The sequence below is a fragment of the Equus caballus genome, chromosome 13, assembly GCF_041296265.1.
Source record: "Equus caballus isolate H_3958 breed thoroughbred chromosome 13, TB-T2T, whole genome shotgun sequence".
Lineage (NCBI taxonomy): Eukaryota > Metazoa > Chordata > Mammalia > Perissodactyla > Equidae > Equus > Equus caballus.
In genome coordinates this window covers 41,885,945-41,909,360 of record NC_091696.1, presented here as the reverse complement: position 1 = coordinate 41,909,360, position 23,416 = coordinate 41,885,945, and the positions used below count along the sequence as shown (strand labels likewise).

The following is a 23,416-nucleotide window of genomic DNA, read 5'->3' as shown; positions in this document are numbered from 1 at the left end:
ATCTCGTTTGAGACATTCGGAACACCACTAGCCTGAAGGCTATCCAGGTGGAGACGTGTGGACCCCTGCGTGAACTGTGGACTCAGATCCTAGGAGAGATCACAGCTGGAGATAAAGATGTCGGTGTGTTCAGCTGAAGTTACGAAAGTGGGGGAGGTCACTAGAGGACAGGAAATATGGAGCGAAAATAAAGGAGAGGGACTCAGGGAGCAAAAGATGAAGAGAGAGAGAGGAACTCCTTTCCTGAAGGGCCAAAGAAGCTGATGCTTTGGTGCACTGAGACGACTTGACTCCAACAGTGAGAAAACACCAAGGTCAACAGAGAATGTAAGGGAGGCAGCCTAGCAGGAGGTAACGAAGAATTCTGCGGGCCCTGGGCCAGTTCAGCTGACCTGAAGCACCACGCACCTTCAATGACCCTGCTCTGTCGAACGTCAGCAGTAGCAACCAGAAGGCCACACCTGTGGCCGCGGAAGCCCTGCCCAGCACTAACAGAACAAACCACTGACGTCAAGACGAAACGAATGTCTAACCTTGCTCTGGCAATGGCAGATGGCTGGAGAGCCCTTAACATGGCTGGTATGTACAGCTCTTCAAAAATGTACAACCAGGCGCATGAGAGTCTCTCTTTGGGAGACTCTCTCTGGGAACATACTGCATCCAAGGAGACGGCACTGGGGTGAGAACACTTTCTCGGTAATAAAGACTCGCGAATTTTTCACACAGGCTGACACATCACTTACCGCAGGCAGAGGGCAGTAGAACTGATGAACTGTGTGCATGACATCCAAGAGCATATTGTGTCCAATAACAAGTTTTCCCTAAAGAAAGTCAAGGTTAGGAAACAGACTTCCAGGTACAAAATTATATTGGGGCTAGAGAGTGAAACATACGGTTCAGATTCCACGAGAATTTTGCACTAAACTCACTATTCGACATTAAAAAAATGTATAAATATATGCAAATAAATAAATTAGGGCTGGCTTCATTTCTCTTAAATTTGGGGGAGTTAAATCCAGAATGCAAAGTAAAAACCCCAAGTGATTTTTATTTCACTGATCTTTTTCTCTGATTTTTGTTCATCTTGCCACCCTCAAGAATCAGAAGTAATAAAATTTTTATTGAAGAGCTCAAGTTAAAAAAGTAACTGAATACTCAGTATCTTGAACAGTTCAATAATCTGTGAACAAACTCCAGGTATCTATTTTAGAAGTGGATTCTCTAAAACAATTCATTTATTTTCATACATTCATAATAATGCTAATAGGTAAAAAATAACTAATTTCTAATTATACTAAACAATGAATTTTTATTTCCTTTATCATCTATGTCAAAATTCATGGGGCATGTTCTTAAATGGAAAATACCATTTCCAATGAAATTCATTGCTTTTCAACAGACTAAAGTACAATATATGTGCAATAAGTTACTCCGTTTTGATAAAAATTCAGCTACCAAAATGGAACATCACGTTAGATTTAGCTAGCCCAGTGACACCGTTTTTAACATAAAGCGTCTGGTCACCACAGCGGACCTTTTTACTCTGATCCCAGTGCACCTTGAGAGCAACACTCCTTGACTCACAGGGCTAAACATAATTCTTTGAAATAAATAATTCTACACAAAATCTCCCAACTCTAACAGACAAGCTGTCCTTTGGCTCTGTGTTTGTGCACTTTCTGAATACCTATACAATGCTAACGTACCAAGTATTGATTGAAACCACAGAAAAGATGTGGAGGGAACCCAAAATGGAAGACAAGCACTAAAGATGAACCTAACTATATTATAAATGAATCCTATAACCACACTGAAGGAGGCTGGAAGAAAAGAACTAACTAGGAAAACAGCACCCTGACTCGATATCCTAAGGCTAAAAGGACAAAAAGACCTGCACGTAAACGCTGCAGACTAGTCACTGAACGTGCTTCTCACAGGGTAGGGGTAGCAATTCTGAAGCTCCTTTATGCGTGTACCAGATTTAAACAAGTACATACAATGCAAATCATAAGAAGTGGATCTCCCACTGTTGGGGAAAAAGAAGCTACAAATAAGAAAAGAGAGTAGACTAAAAATACACCCTGTGGTATTAGACTAGAATTTGAGGTATCAGTATAAAGGCATGGTTTTATATATATATGTCATATATATATGACAGATAGACACAGAAATAGAGACTTGTGCATTCCATATGCATGGTCATACATATGCATCATTCTTAGCTCTGTCCACTCTAGATTCAAGGCAGGGAAAATACACGAGGAGTCTGGAACATCTTGTGTTGCAGGAAAATAAGGAACTGCTCAAAAAAAGGATGGGGGCTTGTTCAAAGGACACAGGAGCCAGACTGAAGAACTCCAACCACCAAAGGTGGTACAACGTGAGCAACAAAATAAGCAGTAAAAATACTAGATTATAATCTGTAGAATAAAATAAATTTCTGTGAGTCCATACTCATCTACATTAGAAAATGATTAAATAAACAGGGGAGAAGGGACAGCTCTTCCTTATAGAAGAATTCCAAGGACAAACATAGAAAGAAAGAGAGAGTCAAAGTCACCATCAGAACACCACATGGCTGCAGGCAAGACCCACCGATAGACGCTATATTCGTGGGCAAAAGTTTGACGAAAATAGGACTTTTCATTAGTTTCAAAGTTTCTCTTCCAGGATATTTCTTAACCACAAAGGGAGAAGTAGCAACTTTATAGTACACAAATTCAGCAGACACCACACTAACCAAGTGACCAAGGTCAACACATCAACATCTGTGGTATTCTTGTCAAAACTATATATCCTCACAATCATGAGAAAAGGTCAGACAACACCAAACTGAAGGACATCTGACAAAACTGCAATCAATACTTTTAAAAAATATCAGGGTTATAAAAGACCGTTACAGACTGCAGAAGACTAAAGAGAGAACGAGTAAACGCAATGTGGGGTCCTAGAGAGAACTGTGAACAGAAAAAGGACTTGGAAAAACTGGGGAATTCAAATAAGGTCTACAGTTTAGTTCATAATTTGTACCGATGTCAACTTCCTGGTTCTGACAACTGTGCGGATATATAAGATATTAACATTAGGGGTAGCTGGGTGAGGAACATGGAAACTCTACTATTTTTTCAACTTTTCTGTTGAGTGTAAAATTAGTACAAAATAAAAACTTTTTTGAAACTACAGAAAACATAGATTTACTAATAAGAGTGATGGGAAAAGAATCTAGTGTGCTATAATATTTAAGAGTGCCTACGGTTCACTGGCTTCATACATAGAGCTAACTATGTTAGTGCTTTTAAGGTATGTGACTTTTCAATTTTAAAACTCTGGCTCACTAATAAATAAGGCTTTTTTTGGTGGTATGTTTTGTTATGTTCACTACCAATGGTCAACAACATATTATGAATTATTCTGTAGAAAAAAGACGACAGAGGAACAACCAGCAGAGGCACTGCAAGCTAAGGCAAGCTGCATTTGTACAAGGCAAACAGAGGTCCCAATCCTGGAAAAGCAAACCAAACTATCACGATGGCTACAGGAGAACTCAAAGCCAAACGATGCCCCACACCTCTGCAGGTTGGGGCCAGCCTCAGTCAACCCAGCCACTTATCTCAAGTCTGCTGGCTAGTGTGTATGACGTAAGCAAACGTGACCAGGAACAACTCTCTGCTTCTCCGGATGCCTGTTATCTCGGGCACTTCTGAAGAGACTCACACCTTTGTTTCTCTCCAGGCTCAGCCAACTTTCGATCCCGTTCTGATTACCTCACTTACTTTAGAGAAAGGGCTCCTAGCGGGCCAGCCCTCCTCTTTTACAAGGTTCTGTAACTCCGGCTATTCCTAGTGGAGGACGGTAGTGTGCCTCCCCGCAGGGGCTCCTGTTCTGACAAGCCTGCCCCTGGTAGTGAGAGCCACGGAACTCTGAGAGGGTCTCTGTGGCCTGAAACCTTCCCTGATGCTCAGCACAGCATCTAAGGGACAAGAGGATTCCTTCTCCAGGAGGACGATTCCTTCTCCCATGCCAACCACTCAAGGAAAAGGAAGTCTTAGACTCCCAGCAAGGCAGCATCCAGGCAAGCAGTCTAACCTGGAGGTGTAATTCGCAAATCAACCAGCAGTGTGGCCCGGTTTATCTATGCAAGATGCGGATCCCTCTTTTCCAAAAGGACTTACAAAACAAGGAAAATGTCTATCATATCTGTCACACAACCCTCTAGCACAATTACACAAGTGGGCAACACATTTTTAAAACTTACCAACTACTAAAGCTATCAGATACATTCAATTAGTTATGCAGAAGAACTCAACGCAGTTATTTTTATCCTCTAGATTCTTCTGATTAAGGAAAAAATACCTTCAGTCAAACACCGGATTGTTTCTCCTCATATTCCTTACTTTCTTATTCTACTTCTTATTGGCTTTAAGAATAATACATACTAGTTTCATGTAGCCATATAAGGACATCACAGTATAATCCTCCTATGCATTTTACAAGAAAAGCTTTCTGAAAAATGGTCTGGATATAACTCAGCAATTACGATGTTGCACCAAGCACATTATGACAACAGTCTAACTTATTCCTCTATGTCAGGTACACATTCTAAATGTGACCAAATGATTAATTTGCAATGACAACTAGGCATTTCACCCTAAGTATTACGCTTAGGAATCTAGTTTAAAAGAAAAAGTCTGGTTCACTTACCGAATTAGCAATGGCATGAATGACTCTAGAAAATCCCACAGCATCATTCAGTTCTTCCTAATTTAAAGAAACAAACCAAAAAAACTATTGACGTATATACAGTCCTTTGGTGAATGGGTTAAACCCTAGCCAAAAGAAAAAAAGGCACCGAAATTTTGTATCAAGTTAGATAGCTTTAGTTTCACGTGCTTTGCGTCTATCATCCCAACACCACCATGTGAAATGATCTACGTACATCTGCTTCTTCTGTTTCAGAGAGTAGAATGAGAAAGTGGCAAATTATTCACTGTTACTAAAATAAGAGTGCCTAGGGTCTACCCACCACTTCACATCATTTGTTGAAATTTCCAAGTCTATCAAGCTGTCTTAAAACCGCAAACTTTTAGAAGCTGCCACCTGCTGGCCAAATTCAATACTGTGTTAAATTCTGAGGAAACCCATCCAGCAATTGACTGATCAATTCTGTTCTCGGAGATGCTGAGTTTTTTCCTTGTCAAAGGGAGTTTTACAAAATTCTCATAGCACAGCACTCTGACATTCATCCTCTCTCAGTTTCTTCTGTCTTGTTTTCCTGCTGGTGGTGTTTAAATAGGCTCACTTTCTCTCCTATCTTGAAACCCCTTCCTTAACTCTAAGCTCCATGCAACTACTGCCCCTCCTCCTTGTCTCTTCGCAGCTAGATGACTTCAAAGACTTCTCTCCGCTCACTCGCTCCAGTTTAACTCCCAGGTACTTGCAGCCCTCTGCTCTCCGGCTTCACCTTCACTGACACTGCTCACCTCTTTAAACGACTCCCAAGGCTAACAAGTGTTGGTGGGGATGTGGAGAAATTGGAATACTTGTTCCCTGTTGGTGGGAATGTAAAGTGGTATAATCACTATGAAAAACAGTATTGTGGTTCTTCAAAAAATTAAACAGAATTTCCATATGACCCAGCAAGTCCATTTCTGGGTATACCCCTACCCCCAAAAGAACTGAAAGCAAGGACTCAAAGAGATACTTGTACACCTGTGTTCACAGCACCACTATTCACAAGAACTAAAAGGTAAAAGCAATCAGTGCAAGCAAGACATCTGTCTATCCACCGTCAGATGAATGGAAGAAAAGAGTGGTCTATCCATACAATGGGATATTATTTAGCCTTAAAAAGGAAGGAAACTCTGATATCTGCTACAATACGGATGAACCCTGAGGACATTATGCTAAGCGAAATAACTCAGTTACAAAAAGACAAATACCATATGATCCCACTTACATGAGCTCCCTAGAGTAGGCAAATTCACAGAGAGAGAAAGTAGAATGGTGCTTACCAGGGTCTGGGGAAGGGACAACCGGGAGTTGTTATTTAATGGGTAAAGAGTCTCAGTTTTGCAAGATGACAAGAGTTTTGGAGATGGATAATGGTGTTGGTTGCACAACAATATGAACATATTTAACAAAACCGTATACTTAAAAACAGGTAAGAAGGTAAATTTTATTTTATGTGCATTTTACCACAAGTAAAAATTTAAAGAACATTAGAAAAGAAAGAAAGAAAAACTACTCCCAAGGCTAAACCCAATGGCCACATCTCAGTCCTTATTCTTACTTGTCTAAAGTATCAGACACTGTTGACACCCGCTTCCTCAAATACTCTCTCCCTTGGCTGCCGTGTCAGTCACCTCCTGGCACATTTTCCTCCTCCTGCCCGCCACTGAAACGCTGGGGTTCTTCACGGTCCTACCCTAGGCCGTCTTTTCTCACTCCTCATGCAAGCTGCAGGTGCTCTAATCTAGTCCCAGTCTCTGTGCCAATGACTACCAAGTCTAGCCCTCATGTCTCTTCTGCATTCCAGAATGACAAGTCTGCCTACAGGACACCTACCCCTGGATGTTACAAAGACATCTAAAACCTCATCAGGGCAAAAACAGAACGCAACCTCTTTTTCCACTGCAGGGGGACAACTCTGCCACAGTGCCCTGGGGACCTTGCACATGTCCAAATAGGCCATGCACGCAGAGGCATTAGCTACAACTATTCTGTGTCTTGGTGGAAGAGCTCAGGAGGAGAGGAGAGGAGGAGAGGAGAGAGGAGAGGCTTGCCAGGAGCTGCTACAAGGCCATCTGCCACCTGCCTCCCTCTCTCTCCTGGGAGGCCATCATGAGCCGGTTTCTCACCAGCCTCCAGGTCCTGAGGAGGCCTGGGGCTTTCTGCTCCGCCCCCTTCAGAATAGAGCTACAGAATACAAAAGCACTTAGCTGCAGTCTAGAACCGGCTCCTCAGTAACAGGGTATCCACAACGCACGCTGCAGTCATCTGGTCCCTTTTGTTTCAGTGTTGTCTTTTTGGTGTGTGGGATAAGGACCACATGCAGTTGGCACCTCAGGCTGATTGTCCTTCTCTATATAAGTAACAAACTGTCTAAATCGTCTCTTTACCGGCTGAATCAGTCAGACGTGGCCCTGCCTTATATACTGACACCCACCCACACCCAAACCCACTTCTGGCCTCCTCCGCCCGTGTCCCCCCATCAATACCACTCCAGTCCACACCATCTGGGTGAACTGACACTGATCTACCCAGCTGCTTATATTTCTGACCTGAGCATCTTCCTTCTCCTCCCTTCCTCTTTCACCACCCACATCCAACCACAAATTCCATTGATTCTATCTTCTAAGTATCTCCAGGTTCCACCTAAACTGCTGCTAACTATCCTATTCCAGGTCACCAACATCTCTTAGCTATGTTACTCCAGGAGTTAACTGGTCTCCTGCCTCCAGTCTTACTCCCTTGAATCCATTCACCAGACAGCAACCAGGGTGATGTTCCAACAGTGCAAATACGACGATGTCATCGTAACCTGTCAAATCCTATGTTTTAAATTTGTTTGACGAAAACTAGGAGCTATACCTGAAGTTAGACATAGAGATATTAGTCAGTGGGCAGTGAAGCTCAGTGACAAACCATCTGAATGCTAATCAAGAACACTTTCTGTGAGACTGCTTCATACGAGGGAAGATTGGTCAACCACAATGTCAGACTCACTTTGTTGGCTATGTCTAAATACTTAACTTTAAGTTCCCCCCGTTTTTTCTAGGTTTTTCTACCGATTCATTTCTTCCATGGTAGAAAACTATTCATTAAATAGAATCTAACATATGATCTACAAATACACAGAACGTAATACATCAGTATCTATGCTGCCATTTCTCACCCAAAGGAAATAAACAAAACTCAATTACCTGTTCTTTAGCATGTTTCTGCTGCTCTCTTCTTTTGCGTTCTTCTTCATCTACTTTGCTAATAACAATATATCGCTCTTTCTAAAAGACATAAAGCAGATGTACAATCTTCTGGAAGCAACGTGACCCCTCAAAATTTAGATTCTGCTACCATTAGAAGTTATAATTTTTACCACTGCACAGTCTTTCATGGGCTAAATACACAAAGTATTTTGAATGCCACCAAAAGTTGAGTTGATGCATTACAGACAAAATTCTGCCTCTGGGATTCCATGACATTTTCCCATGGTTTATTAATTCACCCCAACACAGTCTGTTAAAAGTACCAACAGACTATAAGAATAAGACATTTTCCATGATGAACACTAAGATGTTACATTGCATTTGAGAATGAATTTCTAAGTAGGTGGTTTTAAAATAAAATTCCTATATCATATTTCATGAACATAAGAAAAAAATCCTAGATTTTTCTGGTGACTTGTTAGATACCAGCACTTTCTTTTTCATATACTGCATTTTGTACGAATTAAACACACCACAAAACCTCCTATGTCAAAGTTTGAGATTTATCTTCAGTAAGACTTTTTAATTTTCTTAATCTCTTATTTGACATCTGACTTAAGAGCAATAATCAAATTCTAAAATTCTAAACTTTTGCAAAAGGAACCCACCTCGAGCCCACCATTACCCCTCAGGGTTCTACCAGAGCACCTTGGAAATCTATGACAACAGCTATGCTTATGTTTCTGCCCCAGATTCTGAAACTTAATTTTACTTGCCCACATCACAGAAAGCCGTTTTTTCATGCATATCATTACAGCTTTCTGCCATCATAGGCACATGTACTAACACTGGCATATTTTCAAGTTTACAAAGCCTATTTACTCCCATTTACCCACGTGATCACCATAAACAAGCTGTGAGACAGGGAAAGATCATCATTATCATGCTCACCCTCGAAGTACAAATGAGAGAAATGAGGCTCAGAGAGGTGAAATGACTTGCCCAAGGTCACCCAACTCATAGGTGGGGGAGCCAAGGGGTAAATTCTGCCTTTCAAAATGTCAGTGAATCATAGCATGTGCTTAATGTTGGCCCTGGAGAATTCTTGGGGTTACCTTTTCAGTTTCTAAAGTCTCAACATGAATGCCTTTGGGGTACCTAAAGAAAAGAAAGAAAATATGACATTAGATGAGACAATGATAGCTAAAACCCCAACTATTTTAAAAGTAACTATAAGGCTATAATTTAGCTTAGTACGTTTTATTAAATATGAAATAAGTGTTATTACAATGAAGACTTTACAGTAAGCTTATTCCATAATATTTCGGCTGCCAAATGTTTCTCTATCTTTGCTCTTACAACAAACAAATGTATCTGATTTCAAATTAATTTTTTTTTTAGGACTTAGGCATTTTCTGAAATGTCATACATCACGTAATACAGTCAATTCATTACCACACAGTCAAATCTTGCTTCCCAATATAATAATGCTTACTTCCTAAGTGGAATTTTGAAGGTCCTTCTAGACAGTATGGGGCATACTCAGGAGAGGTCTGCTGTAGTTTGGCATGGTAGCCTACATCAACCAAGGAGAGGAAGCTGGAATCCACATGGAGTACATTGCAAGGATAATACAACAGGAAAGGAGCCTGGTCAAAGGACGATGACCCTGGGGCGGGGCCGGCCTGGTGGCAGAGTGGTTAAGTTCGTGCACTTCGCTTCAGCACCCCAGGGTTCATGGGTTTAGATCCCAGGTGCAGACCTATACAGCGCTCATCAAGCCACACTGTGGCAGCATCCCACATAAGGTGGAGGAAGACTGGCACAGATGGTGACTCAGTGACAGTCCTCCTCAAGCAAAAGGAGGAGGACTCACAACAGATGTTAGTTCAGGGCCAATCTTCCTCAAAAAAAAAAAAAAAAGGACAACAGCCCTTTTCCTGTTTTGTTCAAAGTAAATCCCCAGTATACACGTCACTAGCAGGTTCTAAAGAAAGAACAAGAACCCCAAACAAAGTCAAATGCAAACATCCATCTGTCCAATATTGATGTTCAATTTTGGGGTTAGAGAACCACTCGAAAATACAATGAAACCAATGGCAACACCTCCAGCAAAGTACATGCACAAAATTTTGGATATTATTTCAGGGGATTCACAGACCTCCTGAAACCCATCCATGGTCTAACTTCTGCTTTAGAGAATGCATTCATCTGAGTATTTCCTAGGGCTTAAAACCAAATCTTTATCATATACCTTCAAAGAAGAAAACTACTATACAGCCAGGACTTGACGGACAAGGCCAAAGAGCTAATTAAAAGCAAATTTAAAGGCTTTAAAGCATGGACTAGGAAGCAATAACAAAGAAAATAAATTAAGTAGGCACCTAATAAAGTAGGGGAAAATAACAAAATAAAGCACTGCCCAAGAACATGGTATGGTCAGCTCCCAAGAAGAGTAGAATTTCAAAAACGAAATGAGAGCTAAGAGATCATAACTAGTTTTTAAATCCTGGGTCCCTCACAGAGCTCTTAGATATAATGTAAACACTTACTTCCAGCTCAAAGTCTGATAAATCAGTTTTCTTTGGAACCTATAAAAACAAAAGAAAAGGTATTGATTTGGGCTCATTAAAAGAAAACCCTAACTGACCAAGCACTGTTTGGGAAAGACATTTAATTTTTAAAAGAGACTTCATTAGAAACGACGGGTAACAGCAAATAAAAACAGGCAGGATGTCTGAGGTGCGAGGATTCCTCACCACTATCTTCATCAAAATGTTCTTAAATATTACACTATGGCCTTTACAGATGTTCTTGTCTAACCAAAGTATTACTTCCTGCGGCTGCATAAAGAGTTTAAAGCAGACAGACGCATTAAAACACTTTTGTGAAGCTAGTTACAAAGTAGAAGGAAAGTAGGATGTTTAAGTCACTGACTCTTTGAAACACTGATTTTTTTACAGCAGAGAGAAATTAAAAGGATGGAAGGAGACCGACAGTGAACTCCTCTTGTAAAGCCTTTGTGAATTAAGTACCCCTCAAGGCTAAAATAATTATGCCACTCTTGAGTACAATTGAAAGACAAAGTTGCACAACAGTTTTCTCCCTCCAGGAAGAGACAAAGCGTTCATTCAGTGTCTCAATATACCGTGGTGCCCACCGTGTTAATGCTAAAGTTAGCGCTGAAGTCTTGGGAAACTATTTAGAATAAAAAGACTATTTATGAACGTGTTTTTAAGAGACCAAATGCATGCCAGAAATCACCTACCTTTCCAAAAAAAGAGCATGTGAAAATATTTATGGCAACTAACCCAGTACACGGCTCTAAATCCAAGTTCTTGTCCTCTTCACTCTGCAATAAATCTTCTATTTTCTCTCTGAGGAGTTAAAATAAAAACATGACCAGCAGTACCCTTAAGGAATGAAGTCATCAACCAACAGAACAATCATACTCAAAAGCCGTCTAAATATGAGAACCTATGACGATGTAATTTTTACCAAATCATGCTGTAACTTTAGTTCAGTAAGGCTTAAAGGAAAATACTTTCTTGAGGCACACTCTTTTTGTTGTTGTTATTAATGAGCTAGTGACAACCTCTCAAGGATTCTTCAATACCAGTGATTTAAATTTTTACCTCTCTAATAAAGCAGTTATACGGATAAGTAAGCTAAGCGAGACCAGACACTCCTCCAGTGGCACATTTGCTTGTCAGAAACTTCTCTGTGAGAGAAAAACACGTGGACATGTTGCCAATATCTGGACGGGCCTGCCTCATTCTTCTGCCTTAGGGAAACTGGACAGCGCTGTCAGGCCCTTGGTCCATGCAGGAGGTCCACTCACTTGCTGAGAGTTTCCTGCCTAGTGACATGTGACACGTCTACGTACAGTGCACAGAATTCTATTTACAATGTGCTGTTGTTACACAAATTCAGATGTGTGACAATTAAATCCTGCCACTCACAATATCACACTGCTGTGTGTACTGTGCACGTGTAGTGCCAATTTCAGATGCCGATGTCAGTCCTGCCCAATACACATTCCTCAATGCACATCTGGTTTCGGTTTAGGAACTTACATCACGTGGTCAATGAACTTCTTCTGATCCTCAGGAATCGTCACGGGACACTTTGAAGTGTTAGGAGACACATAGGATAGAGCTCCTGCACCATTGGACTGTAAACGTTTTTCATCATACTGCTCTCTTAACTGTCTTTCTTCTTCCTGATTTAAATATGGAATTCCTAAACAGAGTTTTTAAAAGAATGCATTAGCAGAAGTAACTGTTGCATATGAAAATTTTTAAACAAACCAAAGAGTCTAAAGTACTCAGGAAAGACTTACTATATTTAACTATGCCTCAAAAAGTAATGGAAAAAGCAAATGATTTTGAAACATGTTTGTCTATTCACAGACTCCATTCATTCATTCTTCTAACAAATTTTTACTTGGCACTTACGCTGTGCCAGGCACTGTATCGGGCACTGGGAAATTTAACAGTGAACAATGTAGACACACCCTGCTCTGTAGCGAAGGCAATGACTTTACACAGGATGATCAGAGACGGCCGCTGTGACAGAAGACCTGAAGGATAAGAATGAATCAGACGTGCAAAGAGCCAAGGGAAGAGTATTTCAGGCAGGAGAATAAGTACAAATGCCCAGAGGATGGGAATGGCTTGGACTATTCCAAAAACAGCAAGGGAGCTGGTGTTGCCGGAACATAGTGAGCAGGAGAGCGGCATGACACCGGGTGGGAGACAGGATGGAGCAAAAGTGTGCAGGCCCATACAGGCCACAGTAAGAATTTATTTTATTCTAAGAGCATTGGGATGCCATTAGAAGATTTTAAGCAAGATAATTACACTATCTGCTTCATGTTTTTAAAGGATCATTTCGACTTCTATGAGAGTTGAAGTAGGGAGGTCACCCAGAAGCAATTGTCCGCCGTAAGTATCCAGGCAAGAGATGACCACTTAGATCAGAGATCAACACTTTTTCTTAAAGGGATAAACAGTAAATGTTTTAGGCTTGTGGGACATATGGGGGTCTCTGATGCAACTACTGAGCTCTACTCTTTTTTTTTTTTGAGGAAGATTAACTCTATGCTAACATCTGCCACCAAACCTCCTCTTTTTGCTGAGTAAGATTGGCCCTGGGCTAACATCTGTGCCCATTTTCCTCTACGTTATATATGGGACGCCTGCCACAGCATGGCTTGGTAAGTAGTGCATAGGTCTGCACCTGGGATCCGAACCGGCAAACCCCGGGCCACCAAAGCAGAGCGTGCAAACTTAACTGCTACACCACTAGGCCAGCCCCTCTCAGCTCTGCTCTTGTAGCATGAGAAAAGTAATACACAATGAGTAAATGAACGGGCATGACTGTGTCACAACAAAACTTTACTTACAAAATAGGCAGCAGGCCATAGTTTGTGACCTTAGTGTAGACTATAGAGATGGAGAGAATGATTTTAGAGATAGGAGAGACAGGTTTGGATCCCAGGTACAGACCCTCACGCCGCTCATCAAGCCATGGTGTGGTGGCGTCCCACATACAAAACAGAGGAAGACGGGCACAGATGTTAGTTGAGTGACGATCTTCCTCAAGCAAAAACAGGAAGATTGACAGACATTAGCTCAAGGCCAATCTTCCTCACCAAAAAAAAAAAAGAGAGAGAGAGGGAGAGAGAGAGAGGAGATACAGAACTTGCTGATATACAGGAGGTGAGGGATAAGTGGAAGGGCAAAATCAAAAACGATGCTATTAAGTTTAAGCAATTGGGAAGATGGTAAGGCCACTTAACTGAGGTGGGGAAAAGTAGGCAAAGAATAGGTTTAGGACTCCAAGGATGAAAATCAAAAGCTACCTCCTGGATATACTAAATCATCTAAGGGTATATTTAAATTAAGAATTGCCGATATAAGTCTATAACACAGAAGAAAGGTGTTGAGATATAAATTTAGGTATCAGAGGGTATGGATGGTATTAAAAGCCACGGGACACTAATGAACTTTGTAGAAAGAATGATGGAATTAGAAAATCCCCATTTGTCAATAATAACTGTTTCAAGCAAGAATCATCAATGGATGCTAAAACTAACTGGTGAAAAGTGATCAAAGTTAACAACACCAATGGTTGCACAACAACATCAAGGTACCCAACACTACTGAACTCAACATGGTTAGATGGTAAATTTTATGAGTATTTTCCCACAATTATAAAAAAGGTGAATATCACCAGTAATGGCACGAATTGACATCATGTGCCTCCTGATATGATGCCCTGAGAAGCACACACACTCGCTTCTGTAGTATTCCTGCCAAAAAAGAATAAATTCATTTGGACTTGACTGAGGAAACATCAGACAAGTTCAAATTGAGGGGCATTCTACAAAATAACTGGGCTCCACTATTCAAAAACAAAGTATTTGGGGCCAACCTGGTGCACATTCTGCTTTGGTGGCCTGGGGTCCGCTGGTGCGGATCCCAGGTGCAGACATGGCACCACTTGGTAAGCCATGCTGTGGCAGGCATCCCACACATAAAGTAGAGGAAGATGGGCATGGATGTTAACTTAGGGCCAGTCTTCCTCAGCAAAAAGGGGAGGATTGGCAGCAGATGTTAGCTCAGGGCTGATCTTCCTCAAAAAAACCCAAAAAAACAAATGTCAAGGTACGAAAATTAAAGACAGACTAAGAAGCTGTTCAGGATTTAAAAAAAGAAAGATTTGACAACTCAGTGAGCAATGTCAGTTTCCTAAGTGGATTACTGTACTGTGGTTACGTGAGAGAATGTCCTTGGTTTTAGGAAATACACACTGCAGTGGTTAGGGATAAAGGAACACCAGGTCTGCAACTTACTCTAAAATGGTTCAGGAAAAAAATTATATATATATATATAGATACACAAAGAGAGAAAGGATGACAAAGCAGAGTACAAAGCTGACTTCTGGGGAAGCAGAGGGAAGGTATACAGGAATTCTTCATGGTATTTTGGCAACATTTATATAAGTCTGAAATTATCTCCAAAAACAAATCTAATGATAAAAAAAGTAAAGCCACGGAATATAAGAGACCAACTAGGAAAAGTAATATTTAGAAGCTGGTGAGATGAGAAAGAGCCAATCAGGACACTGAGGAGGCAGGAGAAAACCAGGGGAAATGAAGCCCTCTGGAAGCCAGGAGGAGAGCAGGAGGGAGTAATCAACTGGGTCAAATTGTGCCACAAAGTAGAATGAGATGAGGACAAAGAGGGAGTCGCTGGATTTGAGATCATGGCAGGCATGGGCGGCAGACCGACCTGCAGTGTCCGTGAAAGGATGCAGAAGGAAGCCCAGCTGGGCTGAGTGAAGAAAACACTGGAGGGGAAGCAGGAAAAGGGAGAGCATACAATTTGTTCAAGGTGCTTTGCTCTGAGTGGGAGCATCATAGGCTGAGAAAGGGAAGTGCAATCAAGGGAGGGGCTTTAGTTTTTGTTTGGTTTGGGTTATTTCAAGATGGAGATAGTCTTGCAGGTGTGCTTAACCTCCAAGCGCCACTGATCCCTTTGGCAGTTTGGTGAAGTCTACAGACCCTGCCTCAGAATAATGTTTTTAAATACATAAAATAAAATACAGAGGATTATAAAGGGAGGTAATTATACTGAAATAGTTACCAAAGTGCTTTTTCTAAATCTGCTATACAGTAATACAGTATGTCAGCTTCTTGGTCAACACATTAAATAACAAGATCTACTGGCATTTGAAACAACTATGATAATGTCAAAGTACTGACAAATATAAGCAATATTCAAGATATCTGCAACAACTAAAATGCCATTTGAAGATACCTGAGATTTCACTGCTGACACACTCCCAGATCCTGCTAACACTGCTAGGGGTGTTGCCTTCATTCATAATGGAAGAAACTACCAAATTCAGTTCAAGGTTAGGGAAAACACAGGTGTGAATCCATCCCCCTCAATACAGACTCCTGAATTCTATCTATGGGGTGGAGGGGAGGAGGCACGGACTAAGTTAAGAAGCTCTGTACTTAGAGCATGCTTATAAATGTTGACAGGAACAATCCAGTAGAGAAGGGAAAATAATCCAGGAGAGAGAAGAGTAAACTGGAGGAGCCATGCTTAAGGAGACGGAGACCAGCCTTTGGCATGTGCAGGGACTCCTCTTCACTGTAAAGGAGAGAAGCAAAAAGGCTGGGTCCAGACTGGGAGGGTAGACCCGTGGGTGTGGCAGTGGGAACACGGAGCAGCTCTTCTCTGATGTCTTCCACTTTCATTGAGAGGCATGGTCATCTGCCGGGGTGGGAGGTTTGCAGAAAGACATGGTAAAAAACAGACATTTTAGTTGGAAAAAGGATTTCTAAGGCAGAAAAGTAGGATGTTTGAGCACAACTGAATGCTTATTTGAAGCTAGTGGTCGTGAATTTAAAGTGACAAATTAGCTCAAGCGTGTCATGTTTTCCAGCAATATTCAGATGCTCAAAAACAGAGAAGGTGGAGGGTCAGATGCAAGCAAGTGCAATGGAGGGAGGGAGAAGCAAGGGAAGGATAATGGGACCACGTGAGCGAGGAGGAAGCCAGGACAGAAGAGCGGAATGTAACCGCTAGTGAAAGAGCAACGGGGGTCCACAGATGGCTGAATGAGGCCCTAGGCACGTGAACGAGGGGACATGAGGCAGAGCTCTCAAAGAGAACTGTCGGAAAGGGCATGGTTACTGGTGATCAGACCCACGATGCGACCAATCCATACTATCCATCTTCTATTTTATCCATCATACAAAGACGGCTAAGGGGAGGTAGAAGCAAGGACTGCTGACCACGTGGCCAAGAAACAGACAAGACAGAGCATTCGCTGGTCATCCCTGCGGATGCTGAGGTTATGTAGAATGAGGAGAGAGGTGGGGTGGGGAGAAAGACAATGAGCCCAAGCCAGGCCTGCTGGTGAATGTCAGCAGAAAGAAGGATGGCAGAGCTGGGTGACAGCCCTGAGAACTGTGGCTCCTCAGAAGTGGTTTGAAAATGTCATGAGGAACAAGGATACCTACGGCTGCCTGGCTGGAGATACAGAGAGAGAGGTAAAAGCATCTGTTTAAGAGAAGGTGGCGAGGGGAATGGTAACAAGAGGAATCACCTGGCTCCATTTCTGAGAGGGAAGTCAAAGGAATTGCCGAGGAGACTGCCGGGAGAAAAGGGTCTGGTGTTTATGGAGCCGGAGTGGAAAGATTTGATAAAGCAGAGAGGTGAAGGTCCAGATCAGATTGAGAGAGTAGCAACAACAGCATGGGGTAAGAGTTTTGGTAACAAGAGATGGCCTGGGAGCCCTGATTCCATTGTGACTGAAATATTCCAACGTCTGACTATAAAACAAGGACAATCAACAAACATAACAACAAACAACATAATAAATAAACAAAACAAATAAGATGATAAACAGTAAAACAAGTAGTTCCTTCAAAAGATTTTGTACTTATTCCAATATGGCGCCCTAACTACATTTGGAACTTGTATAATGGCTTTCAGAGGCAAGTGTGAATCAAAGGAAAAAATTATTTTATAATACCCAAATTGGGTTACCCAGCTGGTTCACCCATTATGTTAAGCAGTTTTGGTTCCAGAATTTTTTTTAGTATTTCCAAAAATCAAAATCAACAACAGAAATTAAGATGCAGCACCACCGAAGCAATTAAAACACAACACGGCATGGGTTCTAAAAGCCTCGCGAGATCACACTGGGGAGAAGAGACTTCACTTGAAGCCTGTGTTCTAGTACTTTTGTTGAGATAAATCTCCTTCCTCACCTCACTCAATAAATCTACATTCACCGTGGGAAAGAATACAATCTATGAGAATAATGCAATTAAAAGTAGTTATTGACCTTACAGCAGCAGGTGCTGCCTACTGCTGGGAAGACCAGGCGCCTTCCCAAACACTTTTCTGGAAATGAATGAATGGAGGAAGGAAAACCACCCAGGGGTGCTCTAAAGTCCAGCACTCATTCACTGAATATTTAAAGGCCACCACCGGGGTCAGCCCCGTGGCCGAGTGGTTAAGTTCATGCGCTCCGCTTCAGTGGCCTAGGGTTTCCCTGGTTTGGATCCTGGACGCCGACATGGCACCGGTCGTCAGGCCACGCTAAGGTGGTGTCCCACATGCCACAACTAGAAGGGCCCACAACTAAAAAAAAATGTACAACTAGGTACTCGGGGGATTTGAGGAAAAAAGCAGAAAAAAAAAGAAGATTGGCAACAGTTGTTAGCTCAGGTGCCAATCTTTAAAAAATAAAATAAAGGCCACCTCCCTGACACAGAAGAGGAATCATGCTATGCCCCGGAGATGTGGAATGAGACAGCCCCTTCCTCAGGGTGCTCACCAGCCCATCACACCAGCAAGTCAGCCATGACGACTGTGCAGTGTGTGGAGACTTTTTCTCTCCCATGAGAAACGGAGAAACCATCTCCAATCATACAGCAAACGCCAACTGGGAAAGGGAGCCCTGCATTACAGCACCACGGGAGCACAGCCACTTTTTAATGTGCTATACCAGACCACCTGTCTCACTGAAGGAAGAGGGAAACGCTCCCCATGGGCGGTCTGTTGGGCGACTAGGTCACATCAGTAGAACAAACTCCACTCAATAAGATCAGGAGTTTGAGAGGCCTCATCAGAACTGAACGAAGTAGGAGCTACTCTCCTGTTCAGTTCATGGTTGACTAGGCTTAAAAAAAAGACACAAGAAAGAGTTTTTAAAAACTCTAAGGCTGCACGTGATGTACTGGAAATCTGAGATTCTGTCTCAGAGAGCAGGCACAAAAAGATAATTCTCAACCAAATCCAGATTTATAAGCTCTAACGATAAGTCACACAGTCTTACCATTGCGAAAAACTTTATTGAAATCAAATCCTTGGCTTGCTAGAAAGTCAATGCTCGAGCTCTGAAACAAGAGTAAAGAGAAGATACATTTCGGGGATGTTAGCGGCAGGTACGTCAACAGAAGCAGAGCAGTAACTCGGGAGTGACGACCAGGCAAGGAAGCGACAGACCAAAGGTCAGAAGATGGGAATTCTAGTCCAAGGCTGTCAAATAACCCATTAACTTACTCAAACTATCTGGGTTCTTCTCCTGTATAGCTTCTACGACAAATATCCTTTGTTTCACAATATTTAAGAAAATTTTACTTGGTGAACATATATTCTCCCAATAGGCAAAAACCTCCCAATCACTATATTGACTAGGAGACTATCAACGGAAATAAAATGTATTCATATTACCTCACCCCAGCTTCAAGTGTAAGGTGGCTCACATGTGCAGGTTGTAAGACATCAATATCCACTTCAAATTAGATTCTAAAAAACCCCAAATCTTTAATTGGATGTTCTTTACATTCAAGACCAAAACAGAGAAAAGTTCCCAGTAACAAGACTTATCAAACAGATCTCAAACTTAGAGTGCGTCGAAATATGCAAGTAAATTTAAATTAAAGTATTAAGTAAATAATATTACACATGGTGCAGAAGAATGGCAAAATCACAAAGTTCTTACTCAAAGTGATGGAAGAGTGGGAAACATTACTGTCACTAGTCGAACTCTCTTCTTATTTTACATCATAACATGAGAAGGTGACACACCTTCTCACAGAACTCACAAAACTACCTTTCCTGAACTGTACTTTGACACGACACCGTCACTCTAGTTGGAAGGACACTGTACCAGTCCCAGTAAACTCATTCCAGTATTCGCTTTAGAGAGAGGGTTGAAGACAAGGTTTTCTATACTAATGACTTCTTTACTGAGGTCTCTAGTCTGAGGAAAGCTGAACTTCTGAGCCCTGGTTTGTTTCGATCCTATGGACTACAGAACTGACTGTGTGTTTCCCTCTTTGGGTAGGAGGCTCAGAGACAAACAGTTGACTTTCTTTGGCACAAATTCTGTGTTCTAATCATACCATGGTAATCACATCCTCATTTTTCTTTTCTCTCAATTTTTCATTTATTTTTTTAACTTTACATTAAAAGGTAAATACTGTATATATCCTTGTTAGCCAACAAATTCTTTTAAAAATACGGCAGGATATAAAAAGACAATCTTACCACAGACACACAAACACAAACTTGGGTACATGCACGTCATTTTCCATCACGTCCAGGTTTTCTGTGGTTTAAAAGAAGCAACCTTTTCCCCCACGTCTTCCCTTTTTATGCTGGTTTGAACCAAGACCCAGTGTTTTCTGACTTGGGCCACAAGCCTCCTTTCTCTCTATCATGCCTGAGTAGTCTTACAATTCTGCCCACCAGAATATTCCATCACCGACAAGGGCACCAAAAGATAGATGATGGAAAGGCATTTTTGTCTCTCTTGTCACTAGATTCCAAAAAATCCTAACTTCCTTCTCTCTCTCTCTTTTTTTTTTTTTTTTGTGAGGAAGATTCACCTTGAGCTAACATCCATTGCCAATTCTCTTTTTTTGCTTGAGGAAGATTAGCCCTGAGCTAACATCTGTGCCAGTCTTCCTCAACTTCCTATGTGGGATGCCTCCATAGCATGGCTGATGAGTGAAGTAGAGCCGGCACCTGGGATCTGAACCCTCGAACCCCAGGCCGTGAAGTGGAGTGCATGGAACTTTAACCAATGGGCCATGGGGCCAGCCCCCCTAACTTCTTTCTCTTTAAAAATCCAGAATCACGATGCACATGGATTGGAAGAACAAACATAGTTAAAATGTCCATACTACCCAAAGCAATCTACAGATTCAATGCAATCCCAATCAGAATCCCAACAACATTCTTCACGGAAACAGAACAAAGAATCCTAAAACTCATATGGGGCAACCAAAGACCCCGAATTGCTAAAGCAATCCTGAGAAAAAAGAACAAAGCTGAAGGCATTACAATCCCTGACTTCCAAATGTACAAAGCCATAGTGATCAAAACAGCATGGTACTGGTATAAAAACAGGCACACAGATCAATGGAACAGAACTGAAAGCCCAGAAATAAAACCACACAACTACGGACAGCTAATCTTCGACAAAGGTGTCAAGAACATACAATGGAGAAAAGATAGTTTCTTCAACAAGTGGTGTTGGGAAAGCTGGACAGCCAAATGCAAAAGAACGAAAGTAGACCATTCTCTCACGCCATATAAGAAAATAAACTCAAAATGGATCACACTTGAAGATAAGTCCTGAAACCACAAAACTCCTGGAAGATAATACAGGTAGTACACTCTGACATTGAACTTAAAAGGATCTTTTTGAATACCATGTCTTCTCAGAAAGGGAAACAAAAGACGGACCTGGAGGGAATTATCTAAGTGAAACAAGCCAGACTGAGAAAGACAAACACCGTATGATTTCACTCATATGTGGAATATAAACAAACACATGGACAAAGAAAACAGTTCAGTGGTTACCAGGGGAAGGGGGGTGGGGGTGGGCACAGGGGGTGAAGGGGAGCACTTATGTGGTGATGGACAAGAAATAATGTACAACTGAAATTTCCCAATGATGTAAGCTATTATGAACGCAAAAAACAAAATCCAGAATCAAAGATTCATCTATTCCCTTTTTGAAACTATATATTTTTCACTCAAATGATACCCTTTAGGTTGCACAACAATGTAAATGTACTTAATGCCACTGAATTAAAACCACTTAAAATGGTAAATTTTATATTATGTGTTTTTTACCACAATTTTCCAAAAAATGGGGACCAGCCCCGTCGCATAGTGGGTAAATTTGGCGTAATCTACCTCAGTTTCCAGGTGCGGACATACACCACTCATCAGTGGCCATGCTGTGGCAGCAACCCACATACAAAATACAGGAAGATTGGCATAGATGTTGGCTCAGAGTGAATATTCCTCAGCAAAAAAAAAAAAATAAAAACCTTCAAACTAATAAAATTTATTTGTGGTTTACTATCCACTACCTTTGATTTGTCGTAAATGTACCATTTTCAGGATTTGAGAGATGAGTAGCTATTTGGGAGGACAATTTGAGGCATCTATCAAAATTTTAAATGCATATGCCCTGGGAGTCAGCAATTCCCTTTCCAGGAAATCTATTCTATAAAAATATTCCTACATATACACAAAGATATACTGTACATGGATATTGACTACAGCATTGTTTAAAATAGGGAACCACTGGAAAGCTTCTAAATTCCAATTAAATAAATTACACATATCTATACTAGGAAATATGAAGACATTGTGTTGAGTGGAAAATGCAAGTTATATAAAATATGAATATTAGGATTCTGTGTATATTAAAGAAAAAAGCTAAAACTATGTATACATGTATAGACATATGTGTATATGTACACACACAGTCACGTGCCACATAATGACGTTTCAGTAATGACAGACTGTGATACAACAGACACAACAGACAGCGACCCCATAAGATTAGTACCATGGAGCCTAGGTGTGTAGTAAGCCATACCTTCTAGGTTTGTGCAAGTGTACTCTGTGATGTCTGCACAACAACAAAATCACTTAATGATGCATTTCTCAGAACATATCCCAGTTGTTAAAGAACACATGACTGTACATACAAGCTGGAGAAAAGGAGTGAAATGGGGAAGGAAGTGGCATGGGCAAGATAGTGGAAAAAAAGAACTAATTTTTTACTCTACAGATAGCAGCAATGTTTTGATTTTTCACAACTGTGTATGTAATATCTTCCATGAATTCAACTATAGATGTTCAGTCAGAAAAAGGAGGAAGAGAAGGAAAGGAGATGAAAACAACGTAAATGCCGCGCCATTCCACCTGCCATTCCACTGGATGGGTACATTCCCTGGCCATGTGTGCAGTTCTCAATCTGCCCATTCCTCCATGTCCTGACTAGTGTGTGAGCGTCTCACTGTGTGTACAGACCCTTATTTTTCAAAGAGCATGTTAGGTTGTTTTACCCCCAAACCTATCTGCTTTAAGGGCGATAGTTTTTCAAGGGCCAGCCCAGTGGTCCAGTGGTTAAGTTTGGTATGCTCCGCTTCAGCAGCCCAGGTTCAGTTCCACACTACTCATCTGTCAGTAGCCATGCTGTGGTGGTGGCTCACATACAAAAAGAGGAAAATTGGCAACAGATGTTAGCTGAAGGAAGATCTTCATCGGCAGAAAAAACAACAAAAAGTTTTTCAAGAGTGATTTTTGATGACACAATTTTCACACTACTTACTGACTCTAGAACCTAACTCCCTTGTAAGACGCAACCCTGCTGCAGGCACAGAATTTTAAACAAGACAAAAACCACCTTAGATGAAGGATGAAAAAAAGAAAATTCAAAGACATTATCACTTACCCCATCCATACAATTCATATGTTTACCTACTGAGTCTAAACCTTTTCACTGCCTTTGCTTTTCAGGATTAGAGAATTGCAGCATTTTTATCCGATTGCGCATTTTAGACATTAGTCTCTGGCCTGTCTCCAAGTTTATTATATGTTTTTTTTCTTAAGGAGAGGCTGGCAACTGGAACCACATGAAGCGTT

At 41.3% G+C, this 23,416-nt stretch overlaps 1 protein-coding gene across 13 annotated transcripts in view; it reads right to left on the bottom strand.

The window, feature by feature from the left end:
* Window positions 1-23,416, bottom strand: part of PARN (poly(A)-specific ribonuclease) — a 242,520-nt gene that overhangs the window by 214,972 nt on the left and 4,132 nt on the right. For 9 of the 13 annotated variants that reach the window (XR_011424326.1, XM_001490145.7, XM_070230976.1 and 6 more), the window contains 8 exons: window positions 18,795-18,855; window positions 12,002-12,167; window positions 11,237-11,302; window positions 10,478-10,516; window positions 9,041-9,083; window positions 7,923-8,003; window positions 4,702-4,758; window positions 744-821 (listed from right to left, as the gene is read on the bottom strand). Coding sequence is in view for 11 of the 13 variants with exons in the window: in XM_001490145.7 (XP_001490195.1) it covers window positions 744-821; window positions 4,702-4,758; window positions 7,923-8,003; window positions 9,041-9,083; window positions 10,478-10,516; window positions 11,237-11,302; window positions 12,002-12,167; window positions 18,795-18,855 (591 nt within the window). In the remaining 2 variants the exon portion in view is untranslated. The remainder of the gene's footprint in view (window positions 1-743; window positions 822-4,701; window positions 4,759-7,922; window positions 8,004-9,040; window positions 9,084-10,477; window positions 10,517-11,236; window positions 11,303-12,001; window positions 12,168-18,794; window positions 18,856-23,416) is intronic. The other 4 variants (XR_011424327.1, XM_070230978.1, XM_070230975.1 and 1 more) reach the window with 1 other exon arrangement.